This window comes from Macaca thibetana, chromosome 15, assembly GCF_024542745.1.
Source record: "Macaca thibetana thibetana isolate TM-01 chromosome 15, ASM2454274v1, whole genome shotgun sequence".
In the NCBI taxonomy this organism is placed as follows: Eukaryota; Metazoa; Chordata; class Mammalia; order Primates; family Cercopithecidae; genus Macaca; species Macaca thibetana.
In genome coordinates, this window is record NC_065592.1 from 64735989 (window position 1) to 64762890 (window position 26902).

The 26902-nt window shown below is 35.9% G+C and overlaps 1 protein-coding gene across 6 annotated transcripts in view; it reads right to left on the reverse strand.

Annotated features, from left to right (window-relative positions):
* The window catches only part of CCDC171 (coiled-coil domain containing 171), a 380335-nt gene that overhangs the window by 152039 nt on the left and 201394 nt on the right, over positions 1–26902 (reverse strand). For all 6 annotated transcript variants that reach the window (XR_007719876.1, XM_050761632.1, XM_050761631.1 and 3 more), the window contains one exon: positions 24321–24506. Coding sequence is in view for 5 of the 6 variants with exons in the window: in XM_050761632.1 (XP_050617589.1) it covers positions 24321–24506 (186 nt within the window). In the remaining variant the exon portion in view is untranslated. The remainder of the gene's footprint in view (positions 1–24320; positions 24507–26902) is intronic.

A 26902-nucleotide genomic window follows, 5' to 3' on the forward strand; every position in this document is an offset into this window, starting at 1 on the left:
AAATACTCTCATTCAGAGAAAGGAAGAATGGGCAATATGTAGCAGTGATTGGTCCACAGCAATAATGAAATCTTGTTGGACAAAAACTCAAGAGATCTTTCTATCCTGACAGTAGGATAAATTCCTTAATTAGTCCCTAATTCTGGAAGAATCTGTTCTCTACGGCTCTCCACAGTTGCTTGCTCTGCCTTCTGGGAGGTTCTTCTTTACCCTTTATCTTCCATGGCCATATATGAAATGAACATTGAGGACAGTAACTTTTTGTGGCCTATACAATTTTTGCATTCCTTTTCTTACTTTCAAATATTTGAGGGCCCAAATGTTGTTTAAGGCTAAAAAACTATTAGGCAATTTTGGTCCAGACTTGTGGGGTTTTTAGCATATAGTTGCCTCAAAAAGTTGATTTTCAATCTGTTTGCTTCCAATCAATGCATGTGCCAATCAATATACCTAGACTCCTTGAAGATTACCCTCACTACCAGTTTCCCTCTTTCTATATACCTATGTGTATGCATATGAGCATGGAATAGGCATAGCATGTGTACTTGAACTTAATGGTGGTTTCCTTGAAGCCATCTAAGACAACAGGTTTGAATAAGGAAGCTATGCCCTTAGTTTCTTTGCCATGGAGCCGAGTCATAACGGACTCCTTCTAAGCTCCAGATTTCTAGACTCTCTCTCGTCCCTTTTATTTTGGTCACAAACCAACTAATTCTTTCCTGAGCTCACTTCTCCTTTTTTAATACCTTGTTCAAACCAGAGTGCTAAAGCCAACACATAATATTGTTTCCAACCATTTCCCCTAGAACTGTAGGATCATTAGATACATACATAGTCTGCCTCCTAAATTATCCCAAATACAGTTTTATCAAATGTTTTCCCACAACTTAACATAAATCTCCATCTTTCCAGCCCTGGTATCAGTTTCTCCACCATAAACTTCATGATCTCTAAGCCAGTGCCTCATACTTAGGTTCTGGTTATAGCAGCAATATATCTTAAGGTAAAAATTTCTGTATTAGCTCCTGTATTTTGCCTATAGGAGACTCCATCATTGAAGTAACTATGTATTTTAATCATTCTTCCACATCTTCCACTAACATGGGGTGCCTACCACGAAATAGAATCTGAGGTCTCCTAAGGATCGAAATATGTAAGACGGGACTCAAGAAAAAAATTGCTAGTAGAAACAGTAACTAAATTTAAATCCACGCTTACCTAAAGTTAAGGAAAAAAATAAAATACAATGGATATACAGCTTTCATTGTCTTCTAAACTATACCAAATGAAGTAATGATACCTAACATAACAGTCTCAGAGGTCCAGTACCACTAAAGATACTACAGACCAGATCAACAATATGAAACATCTCAAGAATAGAGTAGGGGGGGTGGGAAAAAAAAGAAAAGAAAAACCAAACCTTTAATTTGTTCCACTTTTTTCTATACTATATTTTCCATATTTATTTGTGTAATATTTCCAATAACAGAGAGGTATGCGGTATCTAATTATAGTTTTTGCCTTCAAAGGACTTTTCCTTCACTGACATAAGGGTTGTTAGAGTATTTTATAACTATTCAACAAGTTTCATTAGTTCCATATCAGCAAAAGGAAAAGATCTTGTTTTTCAAGCCCTCTGGTTCTGAAAGGTTTCTGCCTAAATGAGGAACACTGCAGGTAAGTTTCTCTTTCCAAGCCCAAAAGGTCTGCTACAGTCCTAGATACTTCACACAACACCTGTCCTCTCGGCCAGCACTGTACAACAGAATTTTCTGTAGTGATAAACATTTTCTGTATCTATGCTGCTTATATGACAGTTAGTAGCCATATGAAATTAGTGAGCACTTGCAATGTGGCTAGGTGAGACTGAGGAATTGAATTTATTATCTCATTTCATTGTAATTAATTTAAATTTCAATAGCCACACATGGCTAGTGGTTACCATACTGGACAGTGCTGCTCTAGACACTAGACTCCACTATACATACTGATAATACTATTCACTGCAAATACACTCATGCTAATTCTCAGCCACATGTGCCTGGCTCACAATTATTATCTAACTCCAATACCCACTTGCTATGGTTTGAATGTTTCTGTTCCCCCAAAATTTGTATGTTAAAATCCTAACTCCCAAGGTGATGGCAATAAAAGGTGGGGCTTTTGGGAGGTGACTAACCCATCACGGACGAGCCCTCAAAATTGGGATTAGTGTCCTTATATAAATAAGGTCCCAAAGAGCTGCCTTGCCATGTTTCACCATGTGAGAACACAGCAAGAGGGTGCCATCTATGAGGAAGCAGGCTGTCACCAGACACCAATCTACTAGTGCCTTGATCTTAGATTTCCCAATATCCAGCACTGTGAGAAACAAATTTCTGCTGTTTATAAGCTATCCAGTTTATCGTATTTTGGTATAGCAGCCCAAATAGACTAAGGCAACATCTCATCATTCTGGGTAACTTGAAAGACAATACAGATGGCCCATCAAAAATTCTGACCTCTCCATTTCCATGACCTCTTCATCTCACCTGCTCGATTCCATTCCATACTCCAACTTTACACCTGTGATATCCTAACCTTAGTCTGCTTCCAAAATCACTGAGGCACCCTGCTCTCTGAAATCAAGCATCCTCCTCTCTGAAAGCAAGCAATGATTCTTTCAGATTTGTTGTTCAACAATAAATTATATGACCATTCGTTGATCTCCCAGTCTACTAGCCCTCTCTCTTCTTCACTTCTCTTTTAATCCAGCTTACATCCAATGGCTGATTTATTCAATAGTACTCTTGTTTGGAGTTTATCATCCCTTGCCCCTCCGTCTCCTTGTCTAATATATCTAACAAATCCCAATCCTTGAAAAACAATATGAATTCATGTTTGAGGGCATACATCTAAGCATTCAAATGCCTTAGGCAAATCAGTATTACCATAAATTCTCAAAAGATCCCTCCACTTGTATCTCTGTCTAGCACTCCAGTTATATTTCTACTGTTGACTTGCTCCCCACTCTAAAGTGACTATTTTAAATCTTTTCCACTCTCCAACTGCCGTTTCCCTCCAAATGCCCCCTCATTCAGAGTAGATGAGTTTGCCTGCTTCACAAAGGAAGAAGTGGCATCAAAGAGAAATGGATTTCTTTTTAAGTGGAGGAGACTTTAGATTAACCCTTCTAACTTAAACAACGATAAAAATGGAAAAAAATATGTAAAACAACTGTTTTCAGATACTGAACAACCAGTAGCATAGGACAATAAAACCTAATAAGAGAAAGAAATGAGAGGAGCCATAAAATCATCTGGCTTTCTTCCTGGAGTCATATTTTGGACCATGGAGCAAGGAGGCAGATTCCAAGCAGAAATGGCGATTTTGTTCAAGTGAGAAAACAGAGATCAGATACCGAGGTGCCTGAGATGGCTAAAAGGTATAGTACAGAGTTCTGGAGAGGAAGAAATTACCCTAAAAAATAAATCTAGAATTCCAGCTTAAAGTGTCCTGTGTCTTTGCTTAAGATGTGAATGTATACAGTAAAAAAATCCATAAGGTAAGGTAATTGAGCAACTAGAGAGCAAAGCAGTAAGCAATTTCCAGAGAGATCACCAAGGCTGAGAATCATTCAAGTTCCCTCAAGACAAGTGGTGAGTCTACCTTTATCATATGGGTCATTCGGTAGAGATCCCAGAAGAACCATACCTTAGTAGTAAGGCTTAACCATCTCTGAGTAAAGGTTATCCTATACCCATCCTTACAAACCTCAAAAGGATCAAACTAAACAACAAATAACTGCGTATCTCAATAAAGTCCAATACTCCTTAAAAGAAGCAACACAATGCCCAGCGATCGATAAAAACTTACAAGTCATGGCAAGAGCCAGTGCAAGAACTCTGGGAAATCACATGGCCAGAGTGTCTTACATCCTCCAAATGACTACACTAGTTCTACAACAGAACAACTGTAACACTAGTTCCTAAACAGACTGAGTTGGCTGAAATAACAGAAATAGAATTCAGAACATGGATAGGAACAAAGAACATTGAGATTGAGGAAAATGGTATAACCAATCCAAGGAAACTAAGAATCACAATAAAACAGTACAGGAGCTGACAAATGAAATAGCCACAAAGAAGAATCTATGTGATCTGATAGAGGGGAAAAACACACTACAAGAATTTCACAATGCAATGACAATATTAACAGCACAACAGACCAAGCTGAGAAGAAAATCTTGGAACTTGAAGACTGGCTCTCTGAAATAAGACAGTCAGATAAAAACAAAGAAAAATGAACGAAAAGAAACAAATAAAGCCTCTGAGAAACATGGGGTTATGTAAAGAAGCAAAATCTACAAATTACTGGCATCCCTGAAAGGGATGGAGAGAAAGCAAACAAGTCGGGAAATATATTTCAAGATACTGTCAATGAAAATGTCCCCAAACTTGCTATAGAGGCCAAGCGTCAAATTCAAGAAATACAGAGAACCCTGCAAGATTCTACACAAGAGCATCCCAAGACACATAATCATCAGATTTTCCAAGATTGAAACAAAAGAAAGAATGTTTAAGATAGCTAGAGAAAAAGGGCAGGCCACCTATAAAGAAAACCTCATCAGTCTAACAGTGAACCCCTCAACAGAAACTGCATAAGCCAGAACAGATTGGAGGCCTACATTCAACATTCCTGAAGAAAAAAATCTTGAACCAAGAATTTCATATCCAGCCAAACTATGCTTCATAAGCAAAGGAGAAATAAGATTCTTTTCAGACGAGCAAATGCTGAGGGAATTCATTACCAGCAGACCTGTACTACAAGAGCTCCTGAAGGAAGCATTAAATATGGAAAAGAAAAACCATTACCAGCAACTACAAAAACACACTGAAGTACACAGACTAATGCCACTATGAAGCAACCACATAAACAAGTCTGAAAAATAACCATCTAACATCACTATGACAGGACCACACCTACACATAACAATACTAACCTTAAATATAAATGGGCTAAATGCCCCAACTGAGAGACACAGAGTGGCAAGCTAGATAAAAAACCAAGACCCGTCAGCATGCTGTCTTCAAGAGACTCATCTCACATGCAAAGACACACATAGGCTCAAAATAAAGGGATGGAGAAAAATTTACCAAGCAAATGCAAAACAGAACAAAGCAGGGGTTGCAATACTAGCTTCTCACAAAACAGACTTTAGACCAACAAAGATCAAAAAAGACAAAGAAAGACATTCAACAAGAAGAGCTAACTATACTAAATATATACACACACAATAAAGGAACATCTAGATTCATAAAGCTAGTTCTTAGAGACCTTCAAAGAGACTTAGACTCCCACACAATAATACACAATAATACCGGGAGACTTTAATATACCCCACTGACAATATTAGACAGATTATCAGACAGAAAATTAGCAAAGATATTCAGGACCTGAACTTAGCTCAGGATCAAGTGGACATGACAGATGTCTACAGAACTCTTCACCCAAAAACAACAGAATATACAGTCTTCCCATCTCCACACAGCACTTACTTAAAATTGATCACATAATCAAAAGTAAAACACTGCTCAGCAAATACAAAAGAACTGAAATCATAATAAACAGTCTCTCAGACTACAGTGTTATCAAATTAGAACTCAGGACTAAACAAATTCACTGAAAAACACACAACTACATGGAAATTGAACAACCTGCTCCTCAATGATTTTTGGGTAAATAATGAAATTAAGGCAGAAATCAAAAAGTTCTTTGAAACTAATGAGAACAAAGATAAAATGTACCAAAATCTCTAGGATGCAGCTAAAACAGTGTTAAGAGAGAAGTTTACAACACTAAATGCCCACATTAAAAAGCCACAAAGATCTCGAGTCAATAACCTAACATCACAACTAAAAGAACTAGAAAACCAAGGTAAACAAACCCCAAAGCTAGCAAAAGACAAGAAATAACCAAGATCAGAGTTAAACTGAAGAAGATAGAGACAGGAAAAAAACATTCAAAAGATCAACAAATCCAGGAGTTGGCTTTTTGAAAAACTTAATAAAATAGACTACTAGCTAGACTAATAAAGAAGAGAGAAGATTCAAATAAACACAATCAGAAATAAGGAGGATGTTACCACTGACCCCACAGAAGTACAAACAACCATCACAGACTATTGTAAACACCTCTATGTACATAAACTAGAAAATCTAGAAGAAATGGATAAATTTCTTGACACATATACCCTCCCAAGACTGAAACAGGAAGAAATTGAATCCCTGAATAGACCTATAATGAGTTCTGAAATTGAGGCAGTAAGAAATAGCCCAAAAACCAAAAAAAGGCCAAGACCAGACAGATTTACAGCTGAATTCTACCAGGGGTACAAAGAAGAGCTGGTACCATTCCCACTGAAACTATTCCAAAAATTGAGGAGGAGAGATTCCTCCCAGTAATAAACAGCTTACCAACCAAACTCATTTTGTGAGGCCAGCATTATCCTGATACCAATAACTGGCAGAGATACACAGAACAAGAAAACTCCAGGCCAATATTCTTAATGAACTTCAATGCAAAAATCCGCAACATAACACTGGCAAACTGAATCCAGCAGCACATCAAAAAGCTTATCCACCACAAACATGTAGGCTTCATCCCCAGGATGCAAGGTTGGGTCACTGTGCTCAAATCAATAAATCTGATTCATCACATAAGCAGAACCCAAAACAAAAACCACGTGATTTTCTCGATAGATGAAAAAAAAAAACAAAAAAAAAAAACGGCCTTCAATAAAATTCAACATCTCTTCATGTTAAAGACTCTCAATAAACTAGGTATTGAAGGAACATACCTCAAATAATGAGAGCCATATATGACAAAAACACAGCCAATATCACACTATGTGAGCAAAAGCTGGAAGCATTCCCTCCTGAAAACCAACACAAGATAAGGTTGCCTTCTCTCACCACTCCTATTCAACACAGTACTGAAAGTCTGACCAGGGCAATCAGGCAAGAGAAAGAAATAAATAAAGAGTATACAAATAGAAAGAGAGGAAGTCAAACTATCTTTGTTTGCAGATGACATAATTCTATATCTAGAAAACCCCATCATCACAGCTCAAAGGCTTCTCAAGCTGATAAGCAACTTCAGCAAAGTCTCAGGATATGAAATCAATATGCAAAAATCACTAGAACTCCTATACATCAACAACAGGCAAGCCCAGAGCCAAATAATGAATGAATTCCCATCCATAATTGCCACAAAAAGAATAAAATTTCTAGGAATACAGCTAACAAGGGAAGTGAAGGACCACTTCAAGGAGAACTACAAACAAATGGAAAGACATTCCATGCTCAGATAGGAAAAGCTAATATTGTGTAATAGCCACACTGCCCAAAGCAATTTATAGATTTGATGCTATTCCCATTAAACTAACATTGACATTCTTCACAGAATAAGAAAAAAATTTTTGAAATTCATATAGAAGCAAAAAAGAGCCCAAATAGCCTAGGCAATCCTAAACAAACAAAAAAAAAAAAAAGAAAGAAAGAAAGAAAACTGGAGGCATCATGCTACCTGACTTCAAACTATACTACAGGGCTACTGTAATCAAAACAGCATGGTACTGGTACAAGAACAGACACATAGACCAATGGAACAGAATAAAGAAGCCAAAAATAAGATTACACATTTACAACCATCTGATCTTTGACAAACCTGACAAAAACAAGCAATGGGGAAAGGATTCCCTATTTAATAAATGGTGCTGGGAGAACTGGCTAGCCATATGCAGAAAACTGAAACTGGACCTCTTATACCATGTAGAAAAATCAACTCAAGATGGATTAAAGACTTAAATATAAAAACCAAAACTATTAAAAACAAAACAAAACAAAACAAAAACAGAAAAAAGAAAACTAGGCAATACCATTCAGGACATAAGCACAGGCAAAGATTTCATGACAAAAACACCAAAAGCAATTGCAACAAAAGCAAAATTAACAAATGGGATCTAACCAAACTAAAGAGCTTCTGCACAGCAAAAGAAACGATCGATGGAGTAAACAGACAACCTAAGAATGGGAGAAATTTTTGCAATTCTATGCATCTGACAAAGGTCTAATATCCAGCATTTATAAGGAACTTAAATTTACAAAACAAACAAACAAACAACCCTGTTAAAACGTGGGCAAAGGACATGAACAGACACTTCTCAAAAGAAGGCATTCATGAGGCAAACAAACATATGAAAAAAAGCTCAACATCACTGATCGTTAGAGAAACGCAAATCAAAACAACAATGAGATACCATCTCATACCAGTCAGAGTGGCTATTACTAAAAACTCAAAAAACAACCAGTGCTGGTAAGGTTGTTGAGAAAAAGGAACATTTTTATACTGTTGGTGGGAGTGTAAATTAGTTTGACCATGTGGAAGACAGTATGGCGATTCCTCAAAGACCAAGAACAAGAAATACCATTTAACCTAGCAGTCTCATTACTGGGTATATACCCAAAGGAATATAAATTGTTCCATTATAAAGGCACATGCATGCATATGTTCACTGCAGTACTATTTACAATAGCAAAGACATGGAATCAACCCAAATGCCCATCAGTGACAGACTGGATAAAGAAAATGTCAAACATATATACCATGGAATATACCATGCAGCCAAAAAAAGGAATGGGATCACATCCTTTGCAGGGACATGGAAGGAGCTGGAGGCCATTATCCTTAGCAAACTAATACAGGAACAGAAAACCAAATACTACATGTTCTCACTTTTAAGTGGAAGCTAAACAAGAACACATGGTCACTCAGTGGGGAACAATACATACTGTGATCTATCAGAGGGTGCAGGTTGGGAGGAGGGAGAGGATCAGGAAGGACAGCTAATGGAGGCAGGGCTTAATACCTGGGTGATAGGATGATCTGTACAGCAAACCACCATGGCACACATTTACATAGGTAACAAATCTGCACATTGTGTACATGTACCCCTAAACTTAAAAGTTGAAAATACAAAATTAATTAAAATTTAAAAATAAAATAAAACAAATAAATGAAGTTCAATGAACCTCCAGTAGGAAAAACACAAAGAAACCACACCAACATTTGTCATAATCAAACTTCCAGAAACCAGTAATAAAAAGGAAACCTTACCAAAATCAGACAAAGACACATCAAAAAAAAGAAAACTGCAGACCAGTATTTATTATGAATATTGAGGCAAAAATCCTCAACAGAATATTAGCAAACCAAATTCAACATTTAAAAAGATCATTCAACATGACCAAGTGGGATTTATCCCAGGGATACGAGGATGGTTCAACACATGCAAATAAATGTGATACACCATATAAACAGAATTAAGGACAAAAACCATATAATCATTTCAATTGATGCTGAAAGAAGCATTTGATAAAATTCAACATCCCTTCATGATTTTAAAAAACCCTCAAAAAATGGGGATATAAGGAACATACATCAACATAATAAAAGCCATATATGATAGACCCACAGCTAGTATCATACTGAATAAGGAAAAAACTGAAACCCTTTCCTCTAAGATCTGAACATGGCAAGGATGCCTACTTTCACCACTGTTACATGACACAGTACTGGAAGTCCTAGTTCGAGCAATCAAACAAGAGAAAGAAATAACCTCCAAATTAGAAAGGAAAAAGTCAAATTATCTTTGTTTGCAGATTATATTATCTTATATTTGGAAAAACCTAGGAACTCCACGAAAAAACTATTAGAACCGATAAACAAATTCACTAAAGCTGCAGGATACAAAAATCAGCATTCAAAATTCAGTAGCATTTCCATATGCCAAAAGTAAACAATCTGAAAAAAAAATAAAAAAGTAATCCCATTTATCATAGCCACAAATAAAATAAAATAAAATAAAATGCCTAGGAATTAACTTAACCAAGTAAGTTAATGATCTCCACAATGAAAACTATAAAACAATGATGGAAAGAATGGAAAAGGGTGCAAAACAAAAAAGGAAAGATATTCCATGTTCATGGATTGAAAGAATTAATATTGTTAAAATATCCATACTACCCAAAGGAATCTACAAATCCAATGCAATCCCTATAAAAATACCAATAACATTCTTTATGCAAATAGAAAAAATAATCCTAAAATTTACATGGAACCACAAAAGACCCAGAATAGCCAAACCTATCCTGAGCAAAAAGAATAAAACTGGAGGAATCCTATTACCTGTCCTCAAAGTATACTACTGAATTTACAGTAACCAAAACAGCATGGTACTGGCATAAAAACAGACACATAGACCAATGGAATGAATACAGAGCCTGGAAACAAATCCACACACCTACAGTGAATTCACTTTCGACAAAGGTGCTAAGAACATAAACTTGGGAAAAGATAATTTCCTCAATAAATGGTGTTGGGAAAACTGAATATCCATATGCAGAAGACTGAAACTAGAACCTTATCTCTTGTCATATACAAAAATAAAACCACAATGGATTAAAGACTTAAATCTAACACCTCCAACTATAAAACTACTACAAGAAAACACTGGGGAAACTCTCTAGGAAATTGGTTTGGGCAAAAAATTCTTAAGTAATATCCCACAAGCACAGGTAACCAAAGAAAAAATAGACAAATGGGACCACATCAAGTTAAAAAGCTTCCGCACAGCAAAAGAAACAATCAACAAAGTGAAGACACAACCCACTGAAAGGGAGAAAATATTTGTAAACTACCCATCTGACAAGGGATTAATAACCAGAAAATACAAGGAACTCAAACAACTCTACAGGAAAAAAATTTAATAATCTGATTTTAAAATGGGAAAAAGATGTAAATTGTCACTTTTTAAAAGAAGACATACAAATAGCAAACAAATTTGAAAAGGTGCTCAAAATCACTGATCATCAGAGAAATGCAAATCAAAATTGCAATGAGGTATCATCTTACTCCAGTTAAAATGGCTTTTATCCAAAAGACAGGGAGTAACAAATGGATGTACAAGGGAAAAAAAGGAACCCTTGTACGTTGTTGGTGGGAATGTAAATTAGTACAACCACTATGGAGAACAGTTTGGAGGCACCTCAAAAAACTAAAAATAGAGCTACCATATGATCCAGCAATCCCATTGCTGGGTATATGCCCAAAAGAAGGGAAATCGGTGTATTAAAGAGATATCTGCACTCCCACATTTGTCGCAGCTCTGTTCACAATAGCCAAGATTTGGAAGCAACCTAAGTGGCCATCAACAGATAAAGAAAACGTGGTACTTATACACAATAGAGTATTATACAGCCATAAAAAATAATAAGATCTTGTAATTTGCAACAACAAAGATGGAACTGGAGGTCATTATGTTGAGTGAAATAAGCCAGGCACAGAAAGACAAACATTGCATGTTCTCACTTATTTGGAGGAGCTAAAAATCCAAACAATTGAACTCATGGAGATAGATAGTAGAAGGATGGCTACCAGAGGCAGAGAAGAGTAGTGGGGATGTGTGGGAAGGTCGGGATGGTTAATGGGTACAAAAAAACAGACAGAAAGACTGAATAAGACCTAGTATTTGATGGCACAACAGGTGGCTACAGTCAGTAACAATTTAATTATACATTTAAAAATAACTAAAAGAGTATAACTGGATTGTTTGCAACACAAAAAATGGTTGCAGGGATGGATACCCCATTTACCATGATATGATTATTACACATTGAAGGTTTGTATAAAAATATCTCATGTACCCCATAAATATATATATACCCTAGTATGTTCCCACAAACATTAAAAATTAAAATTTGTAAAGAAAACCTTTACAAAACCTGAGGGGAAAAAAAGGCACATTACACACAGACAAACAAAAGTAAAATGAACACATATTTCTTGTCAGAAACAATGCAAACCAGAAGAAAAGGGAACAACATATTTAAAGTGCTAAAAGAAACTGTCAACATAGACATCTATACTGAACACCTTTCAAAAATAAAGACAAGTATCACAAGAAATGTTCAAGGGAGTTCCTCAAGCAGAAGGAAAATCACACTAGATGGAAACAAGGGTCTTTATAAAGGAAATGTGCATCAAAATGGTATATATATGGGCAATGATGAAAGATAATTGTTTTCTTATTTTTCAATTTCTTTAAAATCTAATTTTCTTTTTTTTTCTTTTTTTTTTTAAATTATTTATTTATTATTATTATACTTTAAGTTGTAGGGTACATGTGCACAACGTGCAGGTTTGTTACATATGTATACCTGTGCCATGTTGGTGTGCTGCACCCATCAACTCGTCATTCACATCAGGTATAACTCCCAATGCAATCCCTCCCCCCTCCCCCCTCCCCATGATAGGCCCCAGTGTGTGATGTTCCCCTTCCTGAGTCCAAGTGATCTCATTGTTCAGTTCCCACCTATGAGTGAGAACATGCGGTGTTTGGTTTTCTGTTCTTGTGATAGTTTGCTAAGAATGATGGTTTCCAGCTGCATCCATGTCCCTACAAAGGACACAAACTCATCCCTTTTGATGGCTGCATAGTATTCCATGGTGTATATGTGCCACATTTTCTTAATCCAATCTGTCACTGATGGACATTTGGGTTGATTCCAAGTCTTTGCTATTGTGAATAGTGCCGCAATAAACATACGTGTGCATGTGTCTTTATTATAGCAGCATAATTTATAATCCTTTGGGTATATACCCAGTAATGGGATGGCTGGGTCATATGGTACATCTAGTTCTAGATCCTTGAGGAATTGCCATACTGTTTTCCATAATGGTTGAACTAGTTTACAATCCCACCAACAGTGTAAAAGTGTTCCTATTTCTCCACATCCTCTCCAGCACCTGTTGTTTCCTGACGTTTTAATGATCGCCATTCTAACTGGTGTGAGATGGTATCTCATTGTGGTTTTGATTTGCATTTCTCTGATGGCCAGTGATGATGAGCATTTTTTCATGTGTCTGTTGGCTGTATGAATGTCTTCTTTTGAGAAATGTCTGTTCATATCCTTTGCCCACTTTTTGATGGGGTTGTTTGTTTTTTTCTTGTAAATTTGTTTGAGTTCTTTGTAGCTTCTGGATATTAGCCCTTTGTCAGATGAGTAGATTGCAAAAATTTTCTCCCATTCTGTAGGTTGCCTGTTCACTCTGATGGTAGTTTCTTTTGCTGGGCAGAAGCTCTTTAATTTAATGAGATCCCATTTGTCAATTTTGGCTTTTGCTGCCGTTGCTTTTGGTGTTTTAGACATGAAGTCTTTGCCCATGCCTATGTCCTGAATGGTACTACCTAGGTTTTCCTCTAGGATTTTTATGGTATTAGGTCTAACATTTAAGTCTCTAATCCATCTTGAATTAATTTTCGTATAAGGAGTAAGGAAAGGATCCAGTTTCAGCTTTCTACTTATGGCTAGCCAATTTTCCCAGCACCATTTATTAAATAGGGAATCCTTTCCCCATTTCTTGTTTCTCTCAGGTTTGTCAAAGATCAGATGGCTGTAGATGTGTGGTATTATTTCTGAGGACTCTGTTCTGTTCCATTGGTCTATATCTCTGTTTTGGTACCAGTACCATGCTGTTTTGGTGACTGTAGCCTTGTAGTATAGTTTGAAGTCAGGTAGCGTGATGCCTCCAGCTTTGTTCTTTTGACTTAGGATTGTCTTGGAGATGCGGGCTCTTTTTTGGTTCCATATGAACTTTAAAGCAGTGTTTTCCAATTCTGTGAAGAAACTCATTGGTAGCTTGATGGGGATGGCATTGAATCTATAAATTACCTTGGGCAGTATGGCCATTTTCACGATATTGATTCTTCCTATCCATGAGCATGGTATGTTCTTCCATTTGTTTGTGTCCTCTTTTATTTCACTGAGCAGTGGTTTGTAGTTCTCCTTGAAGAGGTCCTTTACATCCCTTGTAAGTTGGATTCCTAGGTATTTGATTCTCTTTGAAGCAATTGTGAATGGAAGTTCATTCCTGATTTGGCTCTCTGGTGTATAAGAATGCTTGTGATTTTCTATTAAAAGTTGAAATGATAACAATATAGTATGGAGTTTATAATACATGTAAAATTGAAATCTATGACAACAACACAAAGAGAATGAAAGAGAAGAAATGGAAGTACAGTGCTGTAAGATTTTTGTATTATACATAAAGTAGTATATTATTTTTAAATAGACTGTGATACGTGAAAGAGATATAAACACTACAGCAGCCCCTAAAAATAAAAAAGAGAAATACCTAATAAGCCAATAGCAGAGACTTTATAAAGTTCTAAAAAATATTCAATACCTGTAAAAACTACATAGTAAATATTTCAGGCATTGTGAGCCACGTGGTCACTGTTGCAACTACTTAAAACTACCACTGTAGTAGGAAAGCAGCCACAGACAATATTTTAATAAATGGGCATAGTAGCATTTCAATAAAACTTTATATATGGACAGTGGGCTACATTTGACCTGTGGGTCACATTTTGCTGATTCCTGATCTAATAGGCTAATTCCTTAACCAGAAAAAGAAGGGCTAAAGTAACCTAAAATGTGACAGATTGTTAAGTACAGCAAACCACCATGGCAAATGTATACCGATGTAACAAATGTGCATGTTCTGCACACGTATCCCAGAACTTAAAGTAAAATTTTAAAAACTAAAAAAAAAAAAAAAAAAAAAAAAAAGGAAATAATAAAAATAACAGAATATTATAAAAAATAGAATAAGTTAGCAAAGCCAAAGCTTATTTTTTTAAAATGAACAACAAAATTAATAAACTCCTAACTAAAGAGAAAATACGAATTACCAGTATGAGGACTGAAAGAGGAATTATCACAACAGATCCGACAAGAATTAAAAATATAATAATGGAGTATTATAAAGCCTGTATCAATAAACTTAATATCTTACAAGAAAATGACAATCTGATTCTAAAACTTGTACGGCAATTCAATGGATCTAAATAGCAAATACAGTTTCAAAAAAAGAGCAAAGTTAAAGGACTTACAGCACCTTAAAAATATGAATTCCAAGGCATCCTATAAAGATAAAGCAATTAAAACACTGTGGAATTAACATAAAGGAAGACATATAGATCAATGAAACAGAAACAGAGTCCAGTAATAAAGAAACAAACACACACATATACACACACAGAGGATTTAATACAGGGGCCAAGGTAATTCAATAGAAAAAGGATCATATTTTTTAAATAGCACAGGAACAATTTAAGATTTATTTGGAAAAAAATAAACTTTAACCCTTACACCACACCATGTATAAAAATTAACTCATATAATTGTCAAAAAGGTAAAATCTTTTTCACATCATAGTAGCAAACATTTTTTAGATGAAACAGAAAAAGCATCAACTACAACAATAAAAGTTAGAATACGGATATTTCACCAAAATGTAAAACTCTTATTTGAAAGATACGGTTAAGAAAACGAAAAAGCAAACCAAAGAATGAAAGAAAATATTATTAATATATATCTGAAAAAAGAATCTATATATAGAATATAGATAGAATTTTTACAATTGAATAAAACAAACAACGCAAAGTTTAAAATATTAAATGTTGGCCAAGCACAGTGGCTCATGCCTATATTCCCGGCACTTTGGGAGGCTGAGGCAGGTGGATTGCTTGAGCCCAGGAGTTTGAGACCAGCCTGGGCAACATAGAGAAACTCCGTCTCTACAAAAACTACAAACACTAGCTGGCATGGTGGCATGCGCCTGTAGTCCTGGCTACTTGAGAAGCTGAGATGGGAGGATTAGTTGAGCCCAGGAGGCAGAAGTTGCAGCGAGCCATGATAGTGCCACTGCACTCCAGCTTGGGTGACAAAGGGAGACCTTGTCTCAAAAAAATCAATCAACCAATCAAATATCAAATGGTTTGAACAGATATTTTACAAAGAACATATATGAATAAGTACACTAAAAGATAATTAACATAATTAATCATCACGTAAATGCAAATTAAATGCAAAAACCATACCATATACACCCATTACAACAGATAAACAGTGCCAAGTATTCACCAGGATGTGAAGCAAATGGAACTTTCATACACTGCTGATGGAAATGTAAAATCACGCAGCCAATTCTGAAAAAGACTTTGGCAGTTTCTTAAAAACTCACACTTACTATACAACCTCAGCACACCTCTGGATGCTTGCTGGTCACCCACTGGTTTCTCCCTTAGCACTGATGTTTGAGACTGCTATATGGAATCTGTAGGCTCCCCTACAGGCTGTAGGCTGTACTTGCCAGGTCTCCTTTGGCCCATCTTGCACCCTGTCAATGCTCCTCCCCAACTCCAGGGCAGAGGAGGGAACTCAGACCACTGTGCACTCCACAAATGTGCCCATTGCCTGAGGACATACTTGCCAGGTCTGACTTGGCCCACCTTGCACTCCGCCTCCCCAACCCCAGGGCTGAGGAGGGAGCTCAGACTGCTGTAGTGGTAGTTACACAATGTATACATTTGTCAAAAGGCACTGAGCTCTATATATTTAAAGTGTACATATTGTTATAATTATACCTCAATGAAGTTATTTTGAATTAAGTCATTACTCTTAGGATCTAATTGTTATTCTTCTCTAAGTAATCCTTTTACTCCCATAACTTTAAAGACTTTCTCTTGTCTTAGTTATTCTGTCCTCTCATTACTATGTTTATAGGTGCTTATGGTACTCTACTTTCATTCTTTTATTAAATATTTCTTTCTCTTTTTCTTTCCTCTTAATTTCTTATTATCCATCATTTTGTCCCTCTGGAGAACATTATGTATTATTTCCTCAGCTTTCTTCCAATTTGCTAATATATTTCATCAACGTCTACTCAATGTTCACTGAGTTAATAATCTCCATGACTATATTTTCATGTCTTATCTTATAACTTCTATTCATACCTTATCTCTTAGAACGCTCAAAAAAACCCTTAAGGTATCCATTTAGCTGATTTCAATGCTTCTAGTATTTCTACCACCTAAAGTGTAAATATTCTCAATTGATGTGCAATTCATTTTTGCGTGATTAGTAATATTGAATCCTATTATCAAATATTGAATTTTTCATAACAGTCTTGAGTGTATTCTTTGAAATGCAGAAACATCCCTACTGAACATTTTCACGTTCCCTTCTACAAGGTCACACTGGTGACTGGACTGTACTATTTTAAAGATTAAATCTCAACTAAACAGTACTTGGATCACGAAGGTGTAAACTAAGACCCTGTATTTATGTGTAGCACAGGCCTGTGTTCCAGTTTCCTTAGTAACTTTTCCTACCCACAGCCCTGAGTAGATGTCAAATTCTCATGCAGCTGCTAGGCAGAGATTTTCTCATCCACATTTCACAGTAGGGCAGCCCTTCCAGATGCCTAGTTTTACATAGGTGGATCTTTCCTATTCTCTGAGGCTTAAAGCCTAGATTTCCCTAATGTAATTATTATCAACTCTGGCCTCCAGCTAGGTTTGCACACTCCAATGAGCTAATTAGACTTCAGCTCCTTCTCATCATCTGGTGTTGAGTCCTCATCATTTGCTGTTTTGGTCCTCTTTATTTCTAGAACTTGAATATTTTGCTCTCTTTAAGCTTGGATATAACCCAAAATGCATTTGTTATATTTTTTCTAGTTTCCACTTGCTAGGGTTTGAATGTGTTTGCTGAAGTTCATGTGTTAAAATCTTAATCTCCAATGCAACAGCGCTGAGAGGTGAGACCTTTAAGAGGTGATTAGGTCATCAGGGCTCTGCCATCATAAATGAATTAATACAGTTATTGTGGGAGTGAGTTAGTTATAAATTCACCCATGAAATAGGGTTTCTTATAAAATGATGGGTTTGGCCCCCTTCCCTACTTCCTTCCCCTAGTGTGTGCAAACACTCTCTTGCCCTTCTGCCTTCTGCCATAGGATGACAGATAAAGAAGGTCCTCACCAGATGCCAGTACCCTGATATTGGTGCCAGCCTCCAGAACCTTGAGAAATAGATTTCTACTGTTATTTAATTACTCCATCTGTGCTATTCTGTCATAGTAGCACAAAATGCACTAAGACACCACTTCCTGTGTTTGGAGTGGGAAGAGAAGTCCTTTCATGTCAGCAAAATCCTGATTTCAAGAAAGTGATAATGACAATAGGAGAAAGATAAATTACAAGACAATTCCAATTAAGACTATAAATCGAAAAGTCCCAAGTGAAAAATTAAGAAATTGGGTGCAGCAATGTATTTTTAAAAAATCATTACAGCTACATTGGGTTTATTTCAGGAATACAAGGCTGGTTTAACATTAGAATACTAAAATATAAGCCAGGCATAAGCAAACTTCTGATACGAAATATTTTAGGCTTTGTGTACCACATGCCATCTGTATCACATGTTGTTCTGTGGTTTTATTTTTTATACTCCCTTAAAAATGTAAAAACCACTCTTAGCTCACGGGCTGTACAAACACAAATCACAGTTTGCTATTACCTGATATAATACAACATGCCAACAGAATAAGTGAGAAAAGTCATATGATTATCTAAATAGATGCATAAAATGTATTTCATAATATCCAACATCCATTCATGATTTTTTTTTGGGGGGGGGAGTAGGAGTGCAATGGCACCATCTTAGCTCACTGCAACCTCTGCCTCCCGGGTTCAAGTGATTTTCCTGCCTCAGTCTCCCGAGTAGCTGGGATTACAGGTGCCCGCCACCACGCCTAATTTTTGTATTTTAATAGAGATGGGGTTTCACCACGTTGGCCAGGCTGGTTTTGAACTCCTGACCTCAGGTGATCTGCCCACCTCAGCCTCCCAAAGTGCTGGGATTACAGGAGTGAGCCACTGTGCCCGGTCCATGATTTTTAAATTATGCATAATATAGGAAAATAACTTCCCTAACCAAACAAGGATTATCAACTAAAAACCTACATCAAATTTCCTCTTAATGAAGAAATCTTAGAAAGATTGTCTTTAAGACTGGAAACAAGATAAGGATGCCTACCACCTCTACCTCCACCCAACACTTTATCCTAGCCAGTAAAGCAGCAGAAAAAAAAAACCAAAAAACCTAAAAGGATAAGGTTTGTTTGAAAACAAAAAACAAAACTATCACTATTAGATTAATATTACTGTCTATGCCCTAGACAGTATAGATAAAGCACTAGAAATGACAAGAGAGTTTAGCAATGCGGCTGCATGTAAGATTAATATTATCTGTCATGCCTGTAATCTCAGCACTTTGGGAGGCCAAGGCAGGCGGATCACAAGGTCAGGAGATCGAGACTACCCTGGCCAATATGGTGAAACACCGTCTCTACTAAAAATACAAAATTAGCCAGGTGTGGCGCACACCTGTAGTCCAAGCTACTTGGGAGGCTGCAGCAGAAGAATCACTTGAACCTGGAAGGTAGAGCTTGCAGTGAGCTGAGATCCGGCCACTGCACTCCAGCCTAGGAAGAGAGTGAGACTCTGTCTCAAACAAACAAACAAACAAACAAAAGATTAATATATGTCCATCTATTCATGTGTCAGTTACTTGGTTGATCTTACTCTTTGGGGGCTTCTGAAGGAACTAGATTAGGCAAGCGTTTATCCAGATAGACTTTTGCCTTAGCTTTTGCCTAGAACAATGGAATACTACTGATTATCCCTTTCAGGTTATTAAGCAATTTCTTAATGTGAGAGCTTTAGGTTCAAGCTCCTATCTGCAGGTGGAACCCAAAGCTTAGTCTCCTATTTCCAGGATGAATATTGGTATAGGTTGAGCATCCCTTATGTAAAATGCTCAGGACCAGAAGTATTTTAGATTTTGAATATTTTTGCATTTTGGAATGTTTGCATTATTTATATACTTACTGGTTGAACATCCCAAATCTGATAATCTGAAATCCAAAATGCTCCAATGAGCATTTACTTTGAGTGTCATGTCAGTGCTCAAAAAGTTTGATTTTAGAGCATTTTGGATTTTGGATTTTCAAATTAGGGATGCTCAACCTGTATTTGCCTCCAGGACAAACCTAGCATCTACTCAGTGTTAACTTTGATTTCCACTTACTGACGTTTGAAAATACTATTGTTTATTTTTGTCCTTGGAGATTTCCTTTACGTCTTAATGCACTGCATTTATTGCAGGGAATGTCTAATCCAAGCTTTAGCTGTATTAAAACAAAAGGCCATTCTAAGGATCCAGTCTAAAGTATTATTTATAAAAACTATTACATATAAAGGAATGATTTAGGCTGGGCACAGTGGCTCACACCTGTAATCCCAGCATTTTGGGAGGCCAAGACAAGGGGATCGCTTGAACCCAGGAGTTTGAGACCAGGACTGGGCAACACAGGGAGTTTCCATCTCTACAAAAAAAATTTTTTTAATTAGCTGGGTGTGGTGGCATGTGCCTGTAGACCCAGCTTCTTGGTAGGGTGAGGGAGGAGAATTACTTAAGCCTGGGAGGTCGTGGCCTGTGCAACAGAGTGAGGCCCTGTCTTTTAAAAAAAAAAAAAAAAAAAAAAAGATATGATTTAAAACAAAATTCCCAAAATGTTAAGTGATAGATTTCAGATTATAAATCATAGATAATTTGTTTTTTTCTTCTGTATCCACATCTTCTACTTATGATCTTCTTTTGTTTTTAAAAAGAAACAATATACTGTTTTTTAAAAGAAGTTATGCACACAACATATTTAAAAACTATTTTTTAAAGCATTACTGAAAACACAACAGAATATTTAACAAGCATACACTTGCTTTTCAAACAGAATCTTAATTCATTCTCATAAACATCCTATAACTTAAGTATCATTATCCTTATTTCTGCAGAAGAGGAAACTGAGGCTCAGAGGGTTAAGTAATTTGCCCAAGCAACAGAGCTGGGATTTGAATTCAGAAATACTTGTTCCAAGGCCAGTGCTTTTTCCATTGAACCATGTTGCCTCCCACAAGAGAGCATTTTCACATTACCACCTGCTAGTTCTAATTAAGAGATAGTAATTAAACAATTCTCCACTCCTGACAACAATATTTAAGCTACTGGCAATTTAAAAAAATTAACATGAACATCTCTTTATCTGCTGGAAGATATTATAGCTAAACACAAACTGTAACAGAGAAAAAGACTTCAATATGACACAGATGCATTTCCAAAGCATGGTTCATTACATTATCTATTAATAGGACATGAAGCATAAAAATGTTGTGTAATGACCAATATACTTATAAAAGTTTTCAACTCAACTAATAATAAAAGAAATACAAATTAAAGTAACAAGGACATATCTATCAAATTGTCAAAAATGTTTTAAATAGTAACAGCCAGGTAGGGCCAAAGGTGCAATTCTCATATATCTTAGGAGAGAATGTAATCAGTAGAGACTTGCTGTAGGCCAATTGATAATATGTACATTATTTGAATGTATGTGGTTTCTGACCTAGTAATTCCTCATCTAGGAATTCATCCTGATGAAATAATCACAGATATTTGCATAACATTTAGATACCAGGTTGTTCATCTTAATACTTACTTATAATAGCAAAAGGAGGCGGAGAAGCAGAAGAGAAAAAAAAGGAAGAAGAGGAGGGAAAGGAGTGAGAGAAGGAAGAAGAAGAGTTGGAGAAGAAGGAGGAGGAAGAAGCTGGGATAAATCCAAATCTATAATATCAAATTCGGTTAATAAATTACGTACAGTACATTGAAGTGATTACTAGAAGTCAAGAGTGGGGGTGGTCAAATGTTAATCAAAGGGTACAAAGTTTCAGCTAGACAAGAAGAATAAATTTTGGTGATCTATTGTACAGCAAGGTAAGTATAGTTAATAATAATAATGTATACCTCAAAATGGTAAAAAAAAAAAAAAAAAAGTGGATATTAGATGTTCTCACCACAAAGAAATGATAAGTATGTGAAAAGATGAATGTTAGCCTGATTTGAACATTCCACAATGCATACATGTAGCAAAACATCAAAATATACCCTAAATGTATGCAATTTTTTGTCAGTTAAAAACAAAAAGAAAAAATATACATCCAAAAGAATTCAACCAGCCATGAACTGATGATACTGTCACATGTGTCCAAATAGAAGACCACCTAAACAGGCTTTGTGTAAGCAACAAGTCTGTTCACTTGGGTGCAAGTGATTTGAGTCTGAAAAGAAAGTCAGCGAAGGGAGATAGGAGAGCGGCAGCTTTGTAGGACTCAGGTAGGCAGTGGAAAGTTACAGTTAGAAGTGGTTATCTGTTGTCAGCAGGGGAGGGGGTCACAAGGTGCATGGTGGCGAGATCATGAGATCCATTGTCCTGGAGAAGAACGTCATGATTGATCAGTTAGGGTAGGGCAGGAACAAGTCATAATGGTGGAATGTCATAAGGTGGGTTAGCAGTTAAGGCAGGAACTGGCTGTTTCACTTCTTTTGCGGTTTTTCGGCTGCTCCAGAATTCTTGGCTCCTACAGGCCATCTGGACGTATGTGTGCAGGTCACAGGGGTTACAATGGCTGAGCTTCAGCTCAAAGGCCTGACAAATACCACTATACTTATTAGCATAGAAAGAAATCCTTGACATGGTGTTTGAAGAAAGTAAGTCAAAAACAATATGTATAATAGTATGATTGTATTTTTATTAACCTATATTCAGTTGTATTTCTATATTTGTAAAACATAAAGTCTGGAATATATATATCAAAATGTTGATGCTGGATATATCAGGTGATATGATTTGAGATTATTTTAATTTTTCTTCATCTATATTTTCTTATTTTTCCACAATAAATATTTATTACTTGTGTTAAAAAAAGTGAAAAAAAAATTCACAGTCATATCAGTTGGTAAGCAAGAATGCTCACAATCTATTACTAAGTAATACAAGTAAGTTTCAAAACAGTATATAAGTATGTTCTCATTTATGTAAGAAAAATAATCTGTATTAGGTTGAGCCATTTGATATTGCTGGCATTTGTCTAGTTTTCACTTATAAAAACAGCAATTTCAAATAGTTCAATTTAATACATATATTTGGAAAAATATACTCTAAAATACTAATACCATCCTGGTCATTTTTTCCTCTTCTTAAAGGACATCTATCTTTTCCTCTTTAAATTCATGTGCATTTTCTTGCTTTAGATTTCAAATTTTTTCTAATTCTTCTGAAAACTAAATCCCAGTTTCAACATTTACAGGATACCCTGGGCAAGTTTATTGAAGTCTCTAAATTTAAACAAACAAACAAAAATCAAAATCATAACCATAGTACCTACCTCACAGAGGTAGTTTAAAATGAATAACTCATGTAGTGACAGTAACACCAAGCCTGGCAAATGGACGCTGGAACATATGATGTGGTGGTTAGGAAGATGGATGGAAATCTGACTCCCTAGATCCATTACTTACTAAGAAATGTGTAAGTTATGTCACCTCTCTGCATCTGTTTTCTCATCTATAAAACAGGAATAATCCCATACAGTTTGTGTGATGAGTACAGAAGTGTTTTAAAGTAGTTAGCATAGTGCCTGAAAAACAGGAAGTTAACAATAAATTTTGGCTATTTTATCATTGATCATAATAGTATTACTAAGATATCAGAAAAAATAGATATATTTGTATAAGTTAATACCAACACTGAGTTGATTAATTGTATTAAGTATGATATCCTATATAGAGGATATATCGCTGTTGTTTTCCCTGGATTTAGTTCCATTCCAACGTATATAATCTCACTAGTGATAAATCCACAAGTTTTATAATCAAAAACTAGAATTCTATTATACTTTGTAGGCAACATTTCCAGAAAGTACTATAGTCCTAAATCCATTAATGAAATTTTCTCAACTTTTAAATGATAGCTTCTCTTTTTCCTTTGAAATACCTTTACCACAAATATATGACAGACAGAACTCTTTCTAACTAAACCTCCCTCCTCCCCAAATATGTACTTATATAAGAATCAGACCCAGACCAAAACCTTCCAGAATCCAAAAGATGTGTGGAGTTTCCAAAGTCCATTGGGAACAAAACAGAAAAGGAAAACTCTAAAGAGAGGAAGAAATAAGGAAGATAAAAGAAACAAAACATTTACTGTTAATTTTACTGTTAATAATAATTGTTATTATTACTGGAAAAGATCTTCACTTTGTTTTCAACTAGCAAGTAAAGCCTACTTTTACCTTCTCAATACATGTGAATGCAGGCTTGTAACTGAGGTCTTAGAACCATGTTTCATTCTATCCTCATAGAATAAAATTTCACATCTTGGGATCTATTCCTATTCAGGAGATATCATAATTCCCTCTAAGATCCACGCATAGATAAAATATTCCTTTATGCAAATATCCCTTTATTCTCTTACCTTAACAGCTTCTCCAAGAGTTTGGTTTTTGTCAGCTTCCTCACTGGAGTGCAATTCAAGTCTATAATTCAACTCCTGTAGTTGTTGTGCCTGTTCATTCAATAGCATTTGTGCCTGCTGTTCCCGAAGTAATGCATTATTTAGTTCTTCACATGCACTTTCAAACTTCTCATGGGTGATCAATTTCTGTAAAAAGTGGGAGGGCGGAGAATCAGTTATAAAGCTAACTGCATTGTTATTATTTCGTCTTCAAAACTAAAGGAATATAATACAAACATTTCTAGGCATTTGATACATTAAAAAAATACAATTAGCTTTTCTTAATTGCGTAAGTCAAGATAAAAATACTACTGTGATTTTTGAAGCACAATAGCCATACTTAGTTTTCATTTTCAGTCAAATAAAATCTTAGAAAACTCATTTGAAATTCCAAATAAATCCATGATGCTCAGTTTAAGTTTTCATACATGAATACTTTTTATAAAGATTATGATTGTGGGAATTAAAACCTTTAACAACTTCCTTGGCTTTTAACTGATCACCTAAAAGTTTGTGTTCAGTGTATGTTATTATTCAGGTCTCCCCAGTCAAATGTCTTCTCCTAGGCAGGTCTTACATGTCTACACCTCTCCAACTCCCACTCACACTTTTATACCATCTTGTTTTATTTTCTTCACAGCCACTGTCATTATCTAAATTCATCTCACTTTTTTTATTGCCTGTCCACACCCTGCCACCAACCACACATATAAAGGTGTAGCTCCACAAAGCAGGGACTTCATTTAGCTTTTCATCCAACCAAGAAGAGTGCCTGGCACTCAGTGAGTGTTCAATATTTATTGTATGAAAGAATATTCATATATAAACATCTGCCAACAAAATCCACGCCATAATACACAACATGGTTTTTACAATATAGTGCCTGCTTTGGAGGGCACAGTACTCTGCTCTGGAATAACTGACAGTTCTAGATAGGGATGTAGAATCCAGGGCAAGGCAAGTTTATATTATCTCCTGTTCAAAACATTTAAACAAATGAAACTTAGATACGACAAACAACAGAGACATAGTGAAGTGTAAAAAAGAGGAAGGTTTCACAAAAGGTAGATAACTGAGAAATATATATATGGAAAACTCAAGGGAACCATTCAGGCCACTTAAATACACAAGGTATACATGTATCTATTTAAAATTTCTAACTTTCCCATTGTAAAAAAGGATTTGAGGTGCATTAATATCATTCGCCGCAAATATAAAGCAGGTTGATTTGAAATTTCAAAAAATTTGGGAGGAAAAAGCAGGAAAAACATCCTTTTGATTCTAAGCATCTAGTAATTATTGTGACTGAATATAGACTTTGTCTTTTATTTTTCTGACAAATAAGACAAAAATAGAAATGTGCATAGTCACAGTTTCCTCGTGGGCCAACAACAGCAAGCATGCAGTTCATATAAAGAGAAAGACTTTTGCTGAAACTAAGTTTTAGGATAAATCAATTACATAGGTCCTTCTATATTATAATACACAAGCACTCAAAGTTTTATTTTGGCAGCAGGTACCTTGCCTGCCACTTCCATGAAGCAACTGTCTTTTAAAACTCTTATTTCTCTTTTTAAGGGTGCATTTCTCAACAATTTAAGAGTGCATTTCTCAACACTGAAGAAATTTCAAAAGCCAATAGTGTAGCATAAAAACAGATGTCTGATGATTTACCTAAGTTAATATAAACTAATGAGAATGATCACAAGGCACAGAGGAAAGTTGCCTCATTTTCAAAGAGTCACCTAGTAAAAGGTGTATCTAATATGTCACTGATACTTGTATAGTGCTAGGATTGTACAGAACATTCAACTTTTTACTCCCTGTTAAACAGCTGCCGAACTCTCCACATTGTGCTATTACAACCAGACCCTCAGCTTTCAAAACATCAAATCTAACAGTCTCCTCTCAGCACTCCAGTTCTATTTCTAGTTATTAACATCCCTCTATGCGCTGGGTCTTGTGAACATATATTTTTGTACCTCTTCTATCTTTAATGTATTGTGTTGTTTTAAATCACCACTCCTTGCCATGAGACCATTCTGTCCTCTTCAATTCACTTGACCATCAAGTGAATAAGATCTTTCCATCAACATCCCCACCACTTTGCAGGACTTCCCTGTTTAACAGAATGTATGTTCCCTTCACAATCCTCCAAAATTTCCTCTTTACATAAAAACTCAGGTAATTTTAGCCTCTTCCTTGTCCATCCGTCCCTCCCAGAGACTGGCTCAATTCTGTTTATTCCTCTGTAAAGTAAATAAAATCAAGCAAGCATAGCAATGCAGAATAAGAAAGAGATGGCGTTTGAAAGCAAGTGTAAGGAGCTAATAAACAAACAAAGATCATGAGACTGGGGAAGTTAGCTGTTAAAAAACAACTGTCAGTAGATGGACATAGTATTCTAAAACCGTTAAGGTACTAAATAGCTTTTGGTGAGCAGGATGTTTCCCTTTATAATTTTAGACCAACTATAAAGAAGCTATTTTATTCTCTCCAATATACTTTGTCTGAAATCAGTGAGAGACAAATGGTTGCAGGCA